At 57.1% G+C, this 19,614-nt stretch overlaps 1 protein-coding gene across 1 annotated transcript in view; it reads right to left on the reverse strand.

Annotated features, from left to right (window-relative positions):
* The window catches only part of TRPM2 (transient receptor potential cation channel subfamily M member 2), a 49,835-nt gene that overhangs the window by 7,955 nt on the left and 22,266 nt on the right, over window positions 1-19,614 (reverse strand). The window contains exons 11-25 of the mRNA XM_060009759.1: window positions 17,288-17,409; window positions 16,746-17,084; window positions 14,535-14,672; window positions 12,918-13,044; window positions 12,584-12,729; window positions 11,887-11,999; window positions 11,261-11,474; window positions 9,717-9,835; window positions 8,987-9,119; window positions 8,378-8,549; window positions 4,177-4,360; window positions 2,917-3,098; window positions 2,549-2,681; window positions 1,828-1,915; window positions 216-303 (exon numbers count right to left, since the gene is read on the reverse strand). Coding sequence (XP_059865742.1) covers window positions 216-303; window positions 1,828-1,915; window positions 2,549-2,681; window positions 2,917-3,098; window positions 4,177-4,360; window positions 8,378-8,549; window positions 8,987-9,119; window positions 9,717-9,835; window positions 11,261-11,474; window positions 11,887-11,999; window positions 12,584-12,729; window positions 12,918-13,044; window positions 14,535-14,672; window positions 16,746-17,084; window positions 17,288-17,409 — 2,298 coding nt within the window. The remainder of the gene's footprint in view (window positions 1-215; window positions 304-1,827; window positions 1,916-2,548; window positions 2,682-2,916; window positions 3,099-4,176; window positions 4,361-8,377; window positions 8,550-8,986; window positions 9,120-9,716; window positions 9,836-11,260; window positions 11,475-11,886; window positions 12,000-12,583; window positions 12,730-12,917; window positions 13,045-14,534; window positions 14,673-16,745; window positions 17,085-17,287; window positions 17,410-19,614) is intronic.

The raw sequence follows: 19,614 nt of genomic DNA on the forward strand, positions 1-19,614 counted from the left end.
CCTTGATGCACAGGAGGATGGGGCTGTGGGCCAGGCGACCTCTGGAAGTCCCCAGCCCGGTCAAGCAGGGGACTTGGCCACACTCTGCACATGTATCTGTGGGGTGGGCCATGCTCCCCGAGGCACTGGGCCTGCTGCATCTCCTCCCCACGGACCCTCGGACGCAAAAGAGCACAGGTGGTAGAGACCAGCAGCTGGTACAGCCATCCACTCACCCAGGGTGGGGACGCCCTCCTCCGAGCCAAAGCCGCTGTCCCTCAGGGCTTTCACAATCCAGTGCAGCGCTCTGGCCGTCTGGGCCACCTGGAAGGCACGTCCCAAACAAGATTTGGTCAACACCTGCCCCCACACGGAATGCCCAGCTCCCACCCACCCTGTTCCACTGTGTCGCAAGGCACAGGCCTGGGGCCAGAGCACCCAGAGTGAGGAGGGGAACCCAGGGCAGGCCCACGGGGTTGGGGGGCACAGGGTCAAGGCACAGCAGGAGGGCATGGAGGGGCGGGGACCTGGCCTCTGCCTGTCCACCCCTCCTCGTCCTGGAGCCCCAAGGCCTCCCTGACCAAAGCGCCTGCATCCACCTCCTTCACTGTGCCTACTGAAGTACATTGTGACAATGAACCTTTATGTCTGTGCCTCCCCCTGACTGGGAATCCTCAAGGATGAGATAATGCCTGCCACCCTGACATTCTCAAGGCCAGCTTTGGACAGGCACGGAGGAGGCACACAGGAGACGTGGGATGGATGGATGGATGGATGGATGGATGGATGGATAGATGATGGATGGACACACAGATGGATAGAGGGAGGGAGGGATGGATGGATGGACAGTTAAATGGATAGATGGATGGATGAATGACTGGAAGGATGGACGGATGGATGAATGAATGGATGGATGGATGGATGAATGGATGGATGGACAGATGGATGGACAGATAAATGGATAGATGGATGAATGACTGGAAGGATGGACGGATGGATGAATGAATGAATGGATGGATGGATGGATGGATGGATGGATGGATGAATGGATGGATGGATAGATAGATGGATGGATGGACAGATAAATGGATAGATGGACGGATGGATGGACGGAGGGGCAGATGGATCAATGGATGGTTGGGTGGATGGACGGATGGATGGACTAATACACATTACTGTCCCTCAGCATCACTCAGGCACCTGAGCCCAGCTGGCCTATGAGGCAATGCCTCTTGGATGTGAGGCCACTCAGGGCTGCCCAGCTGATGGGGGGGCTGTCAGTGGACATTGAGGGGGGAGGGGCGGGTGGAGGCTGCTCTCCTGTTGCCCACCGGCCACCGCTCTCTCATCTGGAGCTGCTCTGAGACACCCACACGCTGCTTTCTGATGCTGCCCCTCAGTCCAGGACATCCATACGCACCCTTGCTGACCCCGTGGCCTCCCTCCCTCCCAGCATAGCCGGCAGCCTGAGAAGGCAGCCAAGGGCTGTTAGTAATTTCCACGGCCCCCTCCCAGGTTCCAGGTGCCGAGTCTGGAGACAGCGGCGTCTCAGAGGACAGTTCCAAGGAGGCCAGGGGAAGGTCAAGAGTTTGTTCCCTCAGACCAGCCCCTGATGTGGCCGCCACACAGTGCGGTGTGGCAGAGCTCAGGCAGGGGAGCGTTTGGTGGAATTCTCTAGAGGACGGAGAAGGTGCCCCTGCCAGTTGGGAGCAATGGCCCTGATGTCACCGCCCCCTTCTCCTGGGTGGTTTCCCAGTATGTGCACTCTCAAAGCCACCACACCACAGAGCGACCTTCCAGGTCCTTCGGAGCTGTGCCCAGAAACAGAGGTCCCAGCCCGGAACCCACCTGCTCCTCTAGAGAGGCCAGTCTCTGCTCCATGGAGCTCGACTGCTTCAGATGTGCCATTTCCAGCAGGTCCACCATGGTGTCCACCCTGCAAGAGGACACAGCTGAGCCCCGCAGGCCAGCCAGGGGCGGGATGTGAAGGAAGCCTGGCGCCTCTTTGCAGGTGGGTGACCTGTCAGATCCAGCAGCCCAGGCTCTGTTGGCCTTAATTTCACGCATCTTCCTCTTAATTTGAAAGTATTTATACCATACGTTTCCGTATAGGATGAGCACCGCCTAGTGGCCCAAGGGGAAGATCTCGCAGCCAACGGATGCCCCCGGCTCACAGGGCTGCCCCCACAGCCCCGGGCTTTGCGGGGAGCATGGCTGGGCGAGAGGCGCACACGCCTGGCTCCTTGCCTCGATTTGCCACGAGTTCCACAGCCGAGTCACAATGGGGAAAGCTACCGCTGGGCACCACTGGGGACTTTGGAAGGAGGAGGACGCAGCACCGTTGTCTGGGGAATAATTGTTTGGTCTCTGTCTTTTTTTGCTACAACATAGGAATTGCACCCAAGGCGGCCTCTGTTTGTATATGAAAAATACTTCCAAACGCTCTTTTTTTCTGCGCAGGGGGATTCCTGAGCTGTCTTCCCCCCCGCCCCCCGCCCAGTGCCGCGTGTGCTGTGTGACAAAGAGCAAACGTTTCAGGAACCCCGAGGGGACCGCCCTGGTCCCGTACTTGTCACTGATGTCCTGGATCTTCTGCTCCGGCCTCTGCTTCTGCTGGATCTGCTGGTCCTGCAGGTAGTTCTCCTTCAGGTAGATCTCCCAGGACAGGAGGGCCGCCTCCTCGTTCTTCTCTAGCTTGTTCTCTGTCGGGGGAGGGGAGCCTCTGACCCACTCGGGGCCCCGCAGGGAGGAGCCGGGACCCTGAGGGGCCGGAGGAGCCAGTCCGCACCCCCCCCGCAGTGGGCAGGGTGGGAAGTCGGTGGCCTGAGTGGTCTGCACGCCCACCGAGCTTCCAGAACTCTCCAAGGAGCTGCTGCCCCCACCCCACCCGGGCTCCGCCGCAGACGCGGCTCTGGGATGAGAGAGACGGCAGCTTACTGAGCTGCTTGTGTCGCTTGGCGGGGACCTTCAGGATGACCCTCTTGATGAAGAGATGCAGGTGGTTGAGAAGGATGAAGGGGGGCGGCGCGGGGGGCCTGCCCTGGTACTCCTCGATCAGGTCGTGGCGCTGGAACTTCCAGATCTGGTCCGTGCGCTCCTGGACCTGCTGGAACGTGTAGCTGCAGGGGCAGGAAGCACTGGTTACAGGGGAGCACGGGCCACCCAAACACGGTTACGAAAACATCCGTGTCCCTGCCCGGCGTGTCTGCCGTGACGGCCCATGAAGAGCACACACATCACCCAGGGGCGCAACTCCAGACGCAGGGAAAGGCAGCTGAACGGCCAGCCCCAGAATTCTGAGCTTCCTGGGCGCCAAGGGGAGAAGGAAGAAAGAAGACCTAGAGTTTAGGTTCTACAAACCTCGTTAGAGAGTAAAACAGAGCTGCATGTGTTGGGAGAGGGACAGTGTCCTGCACTGGACTCTAAGAGGGGCTCGTCCCTTGGATCTGACAAACAGAAGGGACGGTGTCTTCAACAGCCTGACACATTTATTCTCTGCAACGTGTGTGTCTTGTGGATGGACGTCAACTGACCCGATTCCTTGCCAGAGAGGCCCTCGGAGGGAGGGAGGGAGGCCAGGCAGGGCCACGATGCAGCCCCTGCCCGCCGGCCTTCTGACCTCTCTGTCTCTATCACAGCCCAGCACAGGTCAGGGTCTCTCACTGTTCAGAACACGTGGTAAATCAGAAAGTGGCGACCTCATCACGCTAGCTGATGAAAGGGAAGAGAAACGCTGCCCAAACCAGGAATTAAGGGATTTTCACCAGGGTCACCACGGGTCCCAGGGGCCCTCCTGCAGAGGCCGGGAGGGGCGCTGAGGGGCTGGCGATGCCCTGAGCCATGGAAGGCAAATACAGGTGATCCTGCCTCGTCCGATTTTCAGTACGTGTGACACGCACCTCCACATCTAGAGTCGGGCGGCCAGGTCGCTGCCCCGCACCCCCTCCCTCCAGGGTGGGAGGAGCCAGACGTCCACGTGCCCCAGCCCGCAGCCTCCGGGCACTCCGAGTGGCCCGTGCACTGGTCCCGCAGCAGCAGTGCCTTGACGGACTCGGCGGTGACCAGAGAGCGTGGCCGCACACGGTCCACCTGGGCTGAGCCAGGTCCCGGGTCCTGCGCTCCACCCCGCCCGCACCCCAGGGGGATGGGGGGAGGGCAAGGGGCGTGCCCCCGGCCAGGCTGGCACAGGGCGCTTACTTGAACATGGCGATGAGGAGGTTAAGCAGCAAGATGTTGGTGAAGAGAAGATAGAGGCACAGCAGGGTGACCGTCAGCCACTCGGGGAAGGCGGGCTCCCGCTGGGTCGCGTCGATCTCGGGGCATTTGGGCTTGTAGGGGTCGGTGCCATTGGGGCTGCACTGGTCCAGGTTGAAGTTCACGCCTGTGACGGGAGTGAGGGGCCAGGTGAACCAGGAAAGCCGAGTGGAAGCACAAGGGTCCTCGGGCGATGACCCCGCAGACCTGGACACCCCCACATCTGGGTGACCTCAGCTGTCAGCTCAGGCGTGAGGGCAGCCCAAAGAGGGGCAACCATCTACACCCAGGCATCCTCGCGGGCAGGAAGTGCGGCTGCCAAGGGAAGCCCGGGAGCCAGACCTGTACTCCAGGTGGGCACGTGCCCCTGTCCAGATCCAGCCATCCCACCAGGGCACTTTCTGGGCCCCAGGCGGGGGCAGCACCAGGAGGGGCTGTGTCATCATAAGACACAGGTCCCAACCCGGGGGAGCAAATTGCGGTGGGAAAGAATTCAAAGAGGAAATGAACAACCATCAAAAAGAGAAGGAGACACAAGAAAGGAAAAACGCTGCAGGGGCAGCATTCCTATATGTGGAACGAGCGATTACAAAACAAAATATAGCCACACAACTGCAGACAAGTAAAGGATAATATTTATCCTTTATTATAATATTTGGAATATAATATTACAAACATAAATATATATTCTGTTTGTGCATTTAAAAATCTCTGAGAAAATATACTAAGTTAATAGTGGTTAACTCTGGGAGGTGGGATTATGAACATTCTTCTTTATACTTAACTTGAATTTAAAATTTTTTTAGCAATCAGTATGCACTGTTCTGTAATCAAATGTATTTTTGACAGTGCTACTAATTTTCTAAGATAGAAACTCATTATAATAGCTAGAAATACCTATATTTTTTTAAAAAAGAGATCAAATCAATAAAATAACCTTCCATTTTAGTAAAGTAAACCCAGAGCAAGCAGAAGGAAGGGAATAATTAAGAGCAGAATGCAAATAAATGAAATAGAGACAAAAACAATAAAGAAAATCAACACAACCAAAATCTTTTTCTTGGAAAAGATGAACAGAATTACAACCTTTTAGCTAGACTGATGCAGAAAAAAAAAAAGACTCAAATGACTAAATCATAGCTGAAAGAGAGGACATTGCAACCAACCTTACAAAAACAGAAAAATCTATAAGGAAATACTACCAAAAAATTTATGCTAACAAATTAGATGACTTAAAAAAAATGGAAAAATTCCTAGAAAGACACAAACTACCAAAAGTGACTGAAAAAGAAGCAGAAAATATAAATAGACCTATAACAAGTAAAGATATTGAATGTGTAATTTTAAGACTTCACACAAAGAAAAGTCCAGGCCTGGATGGCTTCTCTGGTGAATTCGACCAAATATTTAAAGAATAATGAAGACCAATCCTTCATAAGCTTTTCCAAAATATAAGAGAGGAGGGACTACTTTCTAAGTGATTCTATGAGGCCAGTATTACTCTCATACCAGAACCAGACAAAAACATTACAAGAAAAGAAAACTACAGACCAACACTCTTTAAGAATATAGATGCAAAAATGCTCAACAAAATGCTAGCAAACTGAAGGCTGCAACGTATAAAAAGATTTACACACCGTGACTAAGCGAAATATATCCCAGGAATGCAAAGTCCGTTTAACATCTGAAGATCAATTAATATAAAACACCATATTAATAATATAAAGAAAATAAACCGTATGAACATTTCAATTGATGCAGGAAAAGCATCTGACAAACCGAACACCCTTCCACAATACACGCACTCAAGAAACTAGGAATAGAGGGGAACTTCGTCAACCTGATGAAGGATATTTACAAAAACCCATAGCTCACATCGCACTTAGTAGTGAAGGACTGAAAGCTTCCCCGACGATCAGGGACAGGATAAAGACATGTGTTCTTGATACGTTTCAACACTGTACCAGAGGTTCTAACCAGGATAATTAGGCAGGAAAAAGAAATAAAAGACATCCAGACTGGAAAGGAACAAGTAAAATTATCTCTATTTGCAGATGACATCATCATAGCAAATCTCCAAAAAGTGCACTTAAAAACTATTAGAACTAATAAAGAAGTTCAGCAAGGTTTCAGGATACAAGTTCAATATACAAAATATAGTGTATTTCCATACACAAGCAGTAAACAATCCAATTAATAAAACAAGTCTACTTACAGCAGCATGAAAAAGAATAAAACACTTAGGAATAAATTTAACAGAAGAAGTGCAACTTACACACTGAAAAATAAAAAAATATTATGGAAAGAAATGAAAGATTTAAATAAGTGGAAGACATCACATGTTTACAGTCAAAATCCTAGATGCTCTTTTTGGAAAAATTGATAAGATGACCCAAAAGTTCATGTGGACCCAAGGACCCAGAGGCCAAGACGATCTTGAAAAAAAGAACAAAGTTGAAAGACTCACGCTTCCTGATTTGAAAACTTACTACAAAGCTATACTAGCCAGGACTGTGGTGTTGGCACAAGGGTAGACACAGATCAACGGAATAGAACTGACAGCCTAGAGATAAACGCTTTCATTCATGGTCAGTTGATTTTTGACAAGGGTGCCCAGACAATTCAACAGGGAAAGAACGGTCTTTTCAACAAAGGGGGCTAGAACAACTGAACGCTTGCTGTAAAAGAATGGCTCTCACATTGTATACAAAATTAATCTAAACAGATCAAAGGCCAAGAGTAAGTGCTAAAGCTATAAAACTTTTAGAATAATACCATAGGCGTAAGTCTTCCTGACCTTGGCTAGCCCAAAAGCACACATGATCAAAGAGATTGACAAGGTGAGTTTCAACACAACTGAAAACTTTTGTGTTTCAAAGGACAACATAAAGAAAGTGAAGAGACAACCCACAGAATGGCGAATAACTTGCACATCATATATACGATAAGGGACTGGTAACCGTATGTAAGGAACTCTTACAACTCGATGAAAAGACCAATACCCGCTTGAAAAATGGGCAAAGGATAGAAACAGATATTTTTCCAAAGAAGATGGCTCAGAAATCACATGAGGAGATGCTCGACATCCCTGGCCATCAGGGAAGTGCAAATCAAACCACAGTGAGAGAACTTCCCGCCCAGTAGGGTGGCTCGAATCAAAAAAGACAGATAATAACAAGTGTTGGCGAGAATGTGGAGAGATTGGAACCTCATACATTGCTGGTGCAGCTGCTGTGGGAAACAGTCTGGCAGCTTCTCAAAAAGCGAAACACAGAATTACCATGTGACCCAGCCATTCCACTCCCAGGCATACATCCAAAAGAAATGACAACGTGTCCACACAAAAATTTACAGAAAACATAGTCACATTAGTCATAAGAGCCAAAAAGTAGAAACCACTCAGATGTTCACCAACCTATGGATGGATAAACAGAACGTGGCAAATTCAACCAATGGAATATTATTTGGCAACAGAAAGGAATTAAATGCTGACACAGACCACTATACGGACGACTCTTGAAAACATTATGCTAAATAAAAGAAGCAAGACACAAAAGACCATGTATTACATGATCGACTTTATACGAAATGTCCAGAAAAGGCAAGTTCTATAGAGACAGAAAGTCGATAAGAGGTCACCTACGGTTGAGGGGAAGGGGGAAGGGGAGTGACTACTAATGGGCACTGGGTGTCTCTTTGGGGTGATGCAAATGTCCTAAAATTAGGTTCTGTAAATATACTAAAAACCACTGCAGCGAACATTTCATACCGCCGAGCCTTACGGTAATGTGAATTAAATCTCAGTGAAGCTCTTCAAGAGAACAAGCTCAGTACACAGAGCGAGTTCTCTGTGTCCAGAGAAGGAGGACTCGTTTCTGACTGCAGTGGGAGGAACAGAAGGAATAGGGCAGCATTTAATGCTGGGGGGTGGGGGTCAGCTGATGCCCCAGGGCCCCACCTCCCCGAAGCTGCGAGGTACGGCTCAGGCTCCGCCAGCTGGCGCCCTCCCTGCTCAGCTGGACCCAGCGTGCACCTGTCTCTTTCGGCCACGGTCCCCGGGCCCTCCCTGCCCCACTTCTGTGAGCTTGCAGGACCCCCGCCGGGCTGGCCCCTCTTTTCCCCAGGCTGTCAGGGCCCATTGTACCGTCGATGTAGGCCGGGATCTGCCCGAAGATGGTGAGATACGAGTGGTAGACGACCCCCCGGAAGATCCACTCCGCCCGCCTCTCGTTGTGGATGAGGATGGCCTGCTTGGCCACCCCGAAGGACACGACCCACACGGCCAGCAGGAAGAGGAAAAAGAAGACATCCTTCATCTGCGGGGACAGGGAGACACCAGGCTGCAGCCCCACACCCTCACTGCCCACAGGTGGGCTCCTGTGTGCCCTGCGGCGGAGGGGGGCTCCATCGACGCCCACGGCATGGACGCCTAGAGCCAGGAGCTCCGGGGGAACAGCCCTGGGGCTGCCCCAACACCTCAAAGGTGCGCCGGGCACCCCTGAAGTGCGGGAAGGGTCCAACGTGACCATGACCCAGGAGGGGAGTGATAGGAGCTGTAACCGGGATCAGGAATGAGCTGTGGAGATCAGGCAGGGCTGCCTGGAGGAGGCAACATACAGGCAAAGACCCGAGACGGGCGTGCCCGGGGGTGGGAGCCCGAGGGGCAAGGCCGGGACTGGGGATCTCACGGGGTGTGCCGAAGCCCTGGGGCACCTCACTTGCAACTGGCGTCAGGGGCCCCTTGTCCCCTCACCATCCGCTTCACGATGATGATCTTGGGCCCCAGCGTCTTGCTGATGGTGAAAATATGCATCAGACGCAAGCAGAACATGATGAAGTCCAGGGAGAGGACGATGCGCCCGGGGTACAGCAGCGAGGGGACGAGCCTGGCCGGGCAGAAGCAGGGCCTCAGCCGGCCGCCCCCAGGGCCTGCCCCGGTCCAGGGAGAGGACGATGCGCCCGGGGTACAGCAGCGAGGGGACGAGCCTGGCCGGGCAGAAGCAGGGGCCTCAGCCGGCCGCCCCCAGGGCCTGGCCCCGGCCTCCTGCTCACCTGCCCCAGTCCAGGGGCAACCCCGGGACCCCAAAGTACTAAAGTTGGGTGTGAGCTCAGGGGCAGCGCCTCCAGGAGGGTCTGGAAGCCCAGCCACGGGCAGAGAAGCCAGGCCGCGTGGGCGTCCCGGGAACCAGAGGCTGCGCCGGGCAGTCTCGCCTGGTGGAGAAAGCGGGTCGCGGCAGGGCAGACACGCGCAGCCTTGACGGGCAGTGGAGAGGTCAGAGCCCCAGGCTGGGATGCAGGCAAACGCACGCGGCAGCCACCCGCAGTGACAGAGCCCCGAGTCTCCGCCCTGGTTCCCTCACCGGCCCCGGGCGGGGGCAGGGCACCCTCGGGACAGATGCGTCCAGAGAGGAGCTGAGCCTCGCGGGGGTCCCTGGCCTGTGGCCTCATCCAGAGCCAGCCCTGTGGGGCGGCTGACTCCTCACCGGCAAATCAGCCCCGCCATGAAGAGCAGGATAGCACAGATGTCCAGCTTGTTCCAGAAATCGCTGAAGTACAGGAGCGCCATCTTCATCAGGCCACACTCGTCCGGGTCGTAGAAGAGCTGGGGGGGGGACACAGCGGGCCCAGTGCCTTATGCCTCTCACAGCCCCAGCAACCAGCAAACCACGGCCTCCTGGGGAGGGGCCACGGGCAGGACACGTGGGCTCCCTCGCCCCAGCCTCAAGCGAAGGCGTCAGGGGCCAGCTCCTCTCCCACAGGGTGCGCTCCCCGACCCCTGCAGCGGCCCCCAGAGGAGGGAGAGACGGTGGAGCGACCGTGGCCCTGCTTGGCCTGCCCCGCGGGAGTCCCCACCCCAGACCCCAGCAGCTGGGTGCGCGGGGCAGGCGGCCCCACGGGAGCAACCGGGTCCCCTCCCTGGCACCGCTGGGCAGACTCCGGGAGAAGGGTCTGCCCTCTGTCCTGGGGCTGCCCGCGGTGAGGCTGGGGCTCAGGGACTGGGGGCTTCTGCTGCAGGAGGCCGTGCGGGACGAGGCGAGGCCCGCGGAGCCAGCGCGGCCCCAGGCCCGGCCGCCCGCCCTGCACCTCCTTCCTGGGGACCCTGACGGTGCCCTCGGGTCCCCCGCAGGCGGTGGCATTGATGCCTGTGAGCTAAGCTGGCCTTATCTCGGGGCTCGTGGCTGCCAAGTGCAGAGAGCAGGGGCGCGTCTGAGCAGCGTCTCTCAGCGGGCCGGCCCCTCCCCACGCCAGCTGAGGCTCACGTTCACCGCTGCCTCCAGGTACTGGCAGGTGGGGACAGTGTGGGAACGGGGGGGTGGACGAGCCGTGAGGATCAGCCTTTCCCTCTGCCCCGGGCCTCCGAGGAGGCCTCTGAGCCCGGAAGGGGTCTTTCTTCACCAGGTCGTCTCACGGCGGGACTCAGGATGGGGCCTGGGCCACGCAGGGCCAGCTTGGCCTCCAGGGGGCTGGACACTGTGGTGGGCCACCCCTCAGCACCTGACCGACCCCCGGGAAACACCCTGCCCCCCGAGGGGAGGGGCAACAGGAGCTCTGTGTCTAGAATCCTTGGACGGACGCTGCCGTGCACCTCGACCCTCGGCCGATGTTAAGCTGTGGCCTCCTGTGCTGGCTCAGGGCGCTGGGGGTGCTTCTGGAGAATCACCAAACCCAAGAGCAGTCTCGGGACCCCACAGTTTGCAGTGCCCTTCACAGCGCGGCCGGGGTCTCACAGCCCCCCAAGTCCAGGAGGCCGCGTGGTGAGGGCACCCCGTTTGGGGTGATTAGGGAGGGTTTCAAGCAAAAAGCAGCGCCTGGGGAGGGGTGGCCAGGTGGAGGAGGGGCAAGGGCCGGTGTGGCTGCTGGACCGCAGGCCGCCCTTTCCAAGGGGCCCTGCCCGCTCTCAGCGGCCCCGTGAGTCTCGCCGGGGTCGGCACTGGGCCAAGGACCACCGGGAGAAAGTGCCCGAGCCCAGGGAGCTGCCCGGGGGCGGGAGGGTCAGTGGGTGGGGCTGGGGCTGGGCAGGGCCCACCTGCCGCAGCTCCTCGCACACCAGGGAGCAGAGCCAGAGGTAGATGAGGCACTCGCAGCCCGAGGGCCTGGGCTGGAAGTCCACCATGAGCACGTAGGCGAAGAGGCAGAGGAAGGCGAAGTACGACAGGATGTTCAGGTGGAAGACGACCACGGGCGCGCTGAAGAAGGCGCGGATGCGGGCCAGGCCCCCCTCGGCCTGCAGCCGCCTGTCCCTGGGCCAGACACGGGGCGGGGCGCGGCCGTGAGGCGCCTGACGGCGACACAGGCCACAGCGCAGAGAAGGGAGGCCCGGGACCCGCATGCGGCTGCTGCCCCTGCACGCGTGGCTTCAGCGGGGGCTCAGCCAGACGGCCCCACGAGGGGTCCCCAGAGGGCCCTCGGGTTCCTTTCGGGCTGTAACAAAATACTCAGGCCACGGTGGTGGTGCGGGCAGGGCGGCGCTCGGCCCCCCGCGGGTACTGGGGGACAGCAGGTCTCGGCCCGGGGGGGCCCTCCCCCGAGCGTGGTTCCCCTCCGTCCTGGGATCAGTGGCAGCGGTGAGGACCCCCGAGAGAGGGTGCTTGGGATGGAAGGTCCGGACCCCCGGGCCCCAGCCCCGGCCCCCACCCGCAGCCAGGCCGGCACCTGAAGGAGATGAGGCCCGTGTAGAGGAGCGGGAAGGCCAGCATGCACAGGGCCAGCTGCCAGAGCCCGTTGTCCACGCAGAGCTGACCCCACCACACCTTGGTCAGGAAGGCCTGCGGACACGGGCGCCGGTGTCAGCGTGATGGGCGGCCCCCACCCCTGACCCCATGCTCCCTGAGGCCGAGGAAGAGGCTCCCTGTGGGCAGGGCGGGGCCCGCTCTCCCAGACAGAAGGGGCGGAGAGCAGGGCTCAAGCCCAGCACTTCCGTCCCCCCGTCTCCCACCAGCTGGCGCCTCTGAGCTCTCTCTGGGGGTGGGGGTGTGGACAGGACCCCCTCCCCGCCACGCCCCTGGGATCCAGCACGGACGGCACACGACAGTGCTGTGGACGTGGTGACAGCAGGAGGCTGTGCTCCAAGGAAGCACCAGGGTTCCGAGGGACACCACTGTGTGCCACGCCCGCCTTGTCGCCAAGGAAACGCCAGAGCGCCCTGCACTCGGTGCTCCGGGAGGGTGCCCCGCCCCCCACGTGCCCCTCGCGAGGCCCCAGGTAGAGGGGGCGGGCGTCCGAGTCCTGTCCCTGGGACCTCCTGGGGGCCTGCTGGGGGCTCCCACATAGGGCCCTCCTGTGCCGTCTGTGTGAGCGGGAGGCCGCGTCTGCCCCTGCAGCGGCGCGGCAGGTGTTTCTGGAAGGTCACCTGGATGCCCCCGTGGGACACGAACTTCATGTCCTTGGCCTCCAGGGCCAGCTGCAGGCAGGTGGTCTTGCCCCAGGCCTCCGACACGCGGACCAGCAGCTTCTGAGCTCTCTCCTCATCTTTGCGGTAGCACTCGGTGAAGACCCCTGGATGGGAGGAAGCCCGCGTCACAGCAGCCGTGTCCCCAGCAGTGACAGCCGAGGACAGGGTCGGAGCAGGGCCTCTCCAGGTGACACAGCCTGAACAGGGATGGCACTGAGACTCGGGGCGAGGACCCCAGGGGGACCCATGAGGAGCTGAGCCCAGGCCCGAGGCCGCGGCCCCAGGAACTCACCGATGGCTCTCTGCTCAAACTCGTCAGCCAGCAGCAGCATCTCCTCCAAGCTGTCCGTGTCCTCCTCCTTGGACAGCTCCTTCAGGATCTTGCTGCAGGCCAAGGCCGCAGCGATGCAGTCCTGGCTCTGGGCACCAGGAGAAGCCACCGTGAGGACCTGCATGGCCCAGCCCCGGGAGCCCCCGACACACCGCCCAGGGCGATGAGAGCAGAGGCCCCGAGACAGCACAGGCTGTGGAGCAAGTACTGTGGCTCCTTCCATATAAACCACTGGGCTCACCCACATCACAGGTAAGCCCTGCTGGTGGCCAGTTTCCTGCACAGGCCGGTAGAGTGGTCTGCTTACCAGGCAGCCCACTTGCCTCCCCAGAACGTGGACTGGACACTGGTGCTGGCACAGCCCTGCCGGCACGAGGCCCACAGCTCCCCGGGGGTCCGGCTAACCTCATGCATGGAGCACCTGAGCGGGAGAGGCGGGGCCCAGGCCCTCGCACGTCCCTGTCCAAAGCCGGGGTGCCCTGCCTCGGGGGCACTGCCAGTCCCAGGCACCAGCGTGGGGGCCCGGAAGATCTCATGGAGGGTCTCAAAGCTCAGCCCGGAGGCGCTGGGTCTGAGGGCAGTGCCAGCCCGGGCGAGGGGTTGGTGTCAGAGCCTGGAAGCCCGGGTTTGGCTTTTCTGTCCCCTGAGCCCCAAGGGGGTCTCTCGGGGGTCCTCACTGCTGCCACTGATCCCAGGAGGACTGTGAGGCCACAGTCGGGCCCAGCTCTGTCGCCGACCCCTCCCCCAAGCACCTTGCGCGAGGGCAAACCTCCCAGAACTACGGACAAGCGGGGAGCCACCAGAGCCTCTGCTGGGACCCTGGGGGGAGCGGGCTCTCGAGAGCAGCCTGGAAATGCCAGCACCTAAGAGCGGGGCCTCTCTGAGAAAAAATGACAGAACTTTACTTTCCCGTTACGAGGAGAGTCAGCTCGAACTAAAGGAAAGCCGCACAGGAAGACTTGGGCCTGGGGTGCCCTGTTTCTCAGGGAGCTCCCCGGCAGGTCCCCCGCGGCGGGTGACGAGGCCGCACACAGGCCCAGGGACTAGGACCCGGCAGGCCAGCCAGCAGGCGTTCCCAGACGGCCTGCCAACAGCTCAGGGCAGTGGCACCAGGGAAGCGCCCCTCTCAGTAACAGATTGTGTCTGAGACCCCCAACCATCAATGGAAAGAGAGGCCGCCCCTCCGGGGATGGAATTTGCCTGCAGAGCCTACAGACCGGGGGGGCAGGGTGGGGGGCCCAGCACGTGCGCTGACCACCAGAACGTGTGGGTCCCAGAGGGCGGCCTGCTTGGTGTGTGTGCCAGGTGGGCCTTGGCCCAGACAGACCACAGGGGGAGACCATGTGGCACTCCTTGTTAAAAATTCTCTTCTTGCCTAGGGCCTAGGGCCAAGCTCTCTGTCCTCCAACCCTGGACACCCTGAGCTCCTTCTGGTGTTGTGGACACCCACTGCCCTCCCCGCATGGCCCTGTGCTACGGACCAGCCCCTTGCGGTTGGCTCTCTGGCCAGGAGCCCCAGCTAGAGCCCTGTCCCTGGTCCCCCCATAGCCATGCGTGCCAGGAGGCGGGTCTGGGTACCTGAGCCCAGATGATTTCTGCCAGCTCCCGGCGGTTCTGGATGATGGCCCAAATGAGCAGATCACGGACAGGGTCCACGGTGAAGGCCACGTGGCCTGAGGAACGTTTGTACAGGGACCGGAGACTCACTCCCTGCACCTGGGGAGCAGCGGACAGTTAGAGCCTCACCTAGGGCCCCACGAGCATCAGGACCCCGGGGCCTATGGAGGGTCCCGAGCTCAGCCCCACCGTCCCTGGGGGATGAGCCCTGCGAGCTGCATTTCCAGCAACACCCAAATCTTTCTCGTGCACACCGGGGTTTCTAAAGCACCACTCCGGAGACGCGGAGACACGCCCCAATAGTGCAATACCCAGTTACCTCCCACACCAATATCTGTAGACCTTTGTGGCTAGCCAGGCACCCCGACGTTTCCTACTCTTATCTACTGGCATCAAAGCCTTCTTCTATGAAGTAAAATTCTAACACGGTCTGTTAATAGATTCATGCTGTGAGCTCCTCAAGGGAACCTACACCATGTCTCCTGCAGAGCAGGTCAGCAAGAAACACCAGACAGACAAAGCCACGTGTGAGTGGGAAGGCCCTGACCCCAGACACACTCAGCCTACAGTGATATGAGAACCCAGGCTTCCTGGCCCATCAGTAAATAAACACATCCTCAGACAGTCTGGAAACAATTCCCAGAAGCAAACAACACACTTCCCACATCACACACAAAACTGCACTTTCCTTAAGTGATTTTAGAAATCGCCTGAAGACTCATCTTTATAAAAAAAGAAAAATTAGTTCATCTTCTTAAATTACAGACATGGTCTGTGTGAGCTTCCACTTGAGCACATTCCAACTGGACATCTTAAACACAGTGGAATCAAGAAAAGGAGAACTGTCAATATATAAAGCCAAGCCACAGCCACATCATTCTCAGGGGTCAGGAGGAGCTCACACAGGACAATGGACAGATTTGCAAACCTGAAGGAAGTGGATAATTTTCTAGCAGGAGAAAAACAAAATCAAATATGATCTTAGAACAGACAGAAAACCTAAACATCGGGACCATCAGGAAAGAAAATGAGAAAGTTATCAGTTACTACCCAAAAAGGCACCGGGCCCTGATGGACTCCTAGGGGAGTCTGCCAAGCTTGTAAGAAGCAGTGGACTCCGGCCACATAAACTGTTCCAGGGCAGAGAAAGAAGAAAGGCTTCCCAATGTTTTTACAGAGCTAACATAAAATTGATACCAGAACCTGACAAATACACCCCCCCCCGAAATAAAACTACAATTAAAGACTTAAACATTCTGATGCAAAACCCTGAAAATATTGGGAATCCAACACCATACTGAATACATGTTACCCTGCAGTCGAGTTGAGATTCAAAACAGGAATCAAAAAATAAGAACGACCTATAATTCACCAAATTCATAGGTCAAAGAAGAGCAGTTCAACTCCTCAAAAGGCATCTGACAAAGATCGGCACTGAGGCTTCGTTTGTAAAAACTTAATAAGTCGGAAGAAGAGGCTCCCTCACATAAATACAAACACCAGCGTCGTACTTCGTGTCGAGAGGCTGCGGGATTCCCATCAAATAAGGATGCAGACGAGAAAAGCCCCGTCCTACTGTTGCAACACACATGCGTCTCACAGAGATACGCGTGGGACATGCTGACCTGGCTACACAGACACCGATTGCACCTGTGAGCAGGGCTCGGGGTACAGGGCACAGGCGAGAGCATTCTCCCCACATAACTTTTGGTACCATTGGAGGTCTTCAGAAAGGGAGAGTTATGGACGGAACTGCGTCCCCCAAATTTCATATGTTGAAGCCCCATCCCCTAATGTGACTGTAATTTGGAGATGGGCTTTCAAGCATGTGATCAAGGTTAAATGAGGTCATGAGAGTGGGGTGCTCATCCAACAGGACCAGTGTTCCTTGGAGAAGAGGCAACGATACCAGACACACTGAGGACAGGCCGTGTGAGGACAGGGTAAGAAGATGGTTGGTCCCCTGCAGGCCAGGAGAGACCTCACCGGAAGCCCACTGCCGACACATTGACCTTGACTCCAGGCTCCAGGGCAAGGAGAAAAAGACGCCTGCTGTGTAAGCCGCCCCGTCTGTGTTACGGCAGCCCAAGCTGACTTTCCCAGTGAAAATAAAGCCCGTGTTTCAAAGGTCCGAGGACACAGCGGTGCGCATGGCACACGGCCAGCACTCACACTGAGCTTGATGTTGGGCACCGCGAGCAGGAGGCGCGGGCGGTCGCTGGAGCGGGGCCGGGGGTACAGCGGCTGCGTGGAGTCCCCCAGGAGCTCCCGCAGCACCTGGGCCACGTGGTGCATCTGCACACGGGGCGCCGGGCGCTCGGGCTCCTCGGCCAGCGCCTTTTGCAGCTTGTAGTGGAACAGGCAGGTGGGCTCCAGGTTCTCGTACAGGTAGAGCAGCGTGTCCCACGTGACGAACTCCTTCAGCCGCACCCCGTTCTCCAGGAAGAGCTTTACGAACTCGGGCTTGTTGGCGATGAGGGCGGCCGTCATCATGGGGTACAGCTCTGAGGGCTGAGAGCGGGCCGTGGGGGGCCGTGCATGTGGTCATCGCCCCGCATAACCCTTATCTCGGTGCCCCCGAGACGGGGATGCCAGGAGACGTGCCAGCCGCCCTCACTGAGGGCAGAGCTGGGGTCTGGACGAGGCCACCTCAGGGCCTGCCCTTGTTCCGAGGCCCAGCACGCCCCTCCCCAGGGCACCCCCCACAGCCTCACCTTCCACTGACGCTCGTCCGTGAAGATCTCACTCCGGGCGATGTCCACGCGGTTCCACGCCACTGCTAACTTCAGCTGGTGGTCCCAGTTCTCGTGGCCAAAGTGGTCGTGGCTCCGAGAGGCTGCAGGTTAAAGCACACGCGTCAGGGGCTTTGATCTGGGCCTCCAAGCCCCTCCCCATCTATCAAAGTCAGAGAGGGAGGGGTGTGTCACCAACCCGTCTCCATCATTTTATTGAATAGATAAGGTCACAAAATCACCGCCATCCCCCACCCTTCCCCTGCACACACCCTTATAAAATCCCTTTTCCTTTCAGTGGTAGAATCAGAGAATCTCTGGGTTTCTGTCACCACTCCCACTCACCCCAGCCCTCCACTCTGTCCCCAGCTCCTGGTCAAGCCCCCACCCTAAGTTTAAACTAGACACGGGTCTCTGAAAGGCAGGCGTTTCAGATTCACACTCAAAAGTTGGACCACAAAGACCATCACATTTCCTTCCCTTGCCCTGTTTGCAAAACCACCACCTCACCCAGGTTCTCAGTGCAAGTATTTTGCCCAACTAGTTTCTGCTCTTGCTGGGTTAACATTTTAAAACATGGGTTGTTATTTGGGGAAAAAGAAAAAAGAACTTGGACCCTTACCTCACACCACACAGAAAAAGTAACCCGAGGCAGAAAATAAACCTAATATAAAAGCTGTGGCTGCAGAGCTTCCACAGTGAAACAGACGAAAATGTGCAGCTGGGGGAAAGGAGAAGATTTCTTTCCTTTCCCCCAGGGGATGGGGATGCAAAAGAACGTGAATGCAAAGAAGGGGATGCAAAGAACGTGAATCATAAAGAGAACAGTTAGTAAACTAAAATGTGTTAAAATACAAGCCTTCTGCTCTCCAAAGACACCTCGAAGGACGTATGAAAGCAGACCACGAGGGGCTTCCCTGGTGGCACAGTGGTTAAGAATCCGCCTGCCAATGCAGGGGACACGGGTTCGAGCCCTGGTCCGGGAAGATCCCACACGTCGCAGTGCAACTAAGCCCGTGCGCCACAACTACTGAGCCTGTGCTCTGGAGCCCGAGAGCCACAACTACCGAGCCCGCATGCCGCAAGTACTGAAGCCCACGTACCTAGAGCCCATGCTCCACCACAAGAGAAGCCACCACAATGAGAAGCCCATGCACTGCAAGAAAGAGTAGTCTCCGCTCGCCGCAACTAGAGAAAGCCCGCACGCAGCAACAAAGACCCAACGCAGCCAAAAATAATAAAATAAATAAATTTATTGAAAAAAAAAAAAAAGCAGGGCTTCCCTGGTGGCGCAGTGGTTGAGAATCCGCCTGCCGATGCAGAGGACACGGGTTCATGCCCCGGTCTGGGAAGATCCCACATGCCGCAGAGCGGCTGGGCCTGTGAGCCATGGCCTCTGAGCCTGTGCGTCCGGAGCCTGTGCTCCGCAACGGGAGAGGCCACAAGAGTGAGAGGCCCGCGTACCGCAAAAAAAAAAAAAAAAAAAAAAATCAGACGATGAACCAAGAGAAAATATACCCAACACATAGATCCGACACAGGATTTGTATGAGAATATGTCAAGAACTCATACACCTCAAAAATAAGAAGACAAATAAACACAGACACAAGATCTGACAGACATTTCCCCAAGATGAAATACAGATGGCCAGGAAGCCCAGGGAGACGCAAATCCAAACCACACCGAGATCTCCCTTCACGGCCACCAGGAGGGCTGTAGCTTCAAAGACTGACAGTACCAAGTGCTGGCCAGGGTGCAGAGGAGCCCAGCCCCGCATCCATGGCGTGTGGACGGAGGCACAGAGAAGCGAAAGCTATCCTCTGCTACGACAGCCCCTGCTCTGCCGTCAGCGCTGGCCTGGGGCTGGTGTCCCGCCAGGGTGAGGGGCTGCTCAGCACAGAGCAAAGGCTTCTGGGCACCAGGGATGTCTCAGCCATGGCAACACCGGCGGGAAGGGCAGGGTGGCACTGGCTTCCCTCCCCCACAAGAAGTGGGAGAAGAGGGAAGAGTGAAGTGTGGGCCCGGGGAGGACGGGCTGGAGGGCAGAGGTCAGACTACGGAGCAGAAGTCGGTCGAGAGCTCTGTTGGTCCTGAGGACCCCTGTGTTTGGACTCTGCCCTGCGCTGGGGGCAGAGGCGTTAACCATGAGACAGACGGTGGGGAGACAGGAGCAGTCTTCCAAGGCTCTTTCTTTCTATGCTAGAATTTTATGAGAAACTGATGACCACTAAGGGGTAGATCAGTGCAGGCGGCACTCAGATTTCAGGGGAGGAGGTAAGCTGAGAAAGGAGCCCGTTCCCCAACACTGG

This window comes from Delphinus delphis, chromosome 4 (genome assembly GCF_949987515.2).
Source record: "Delphinus delphis chromosome 4, mDelDel1.2, whole genome shotgun sequence".
NCBI classification, from domain to species: Eukaryota; Metazoa; Chordata; class Mammalia; order Artiodactyla; family Delphinidae; genus Delphinus; species Delphinus delphis.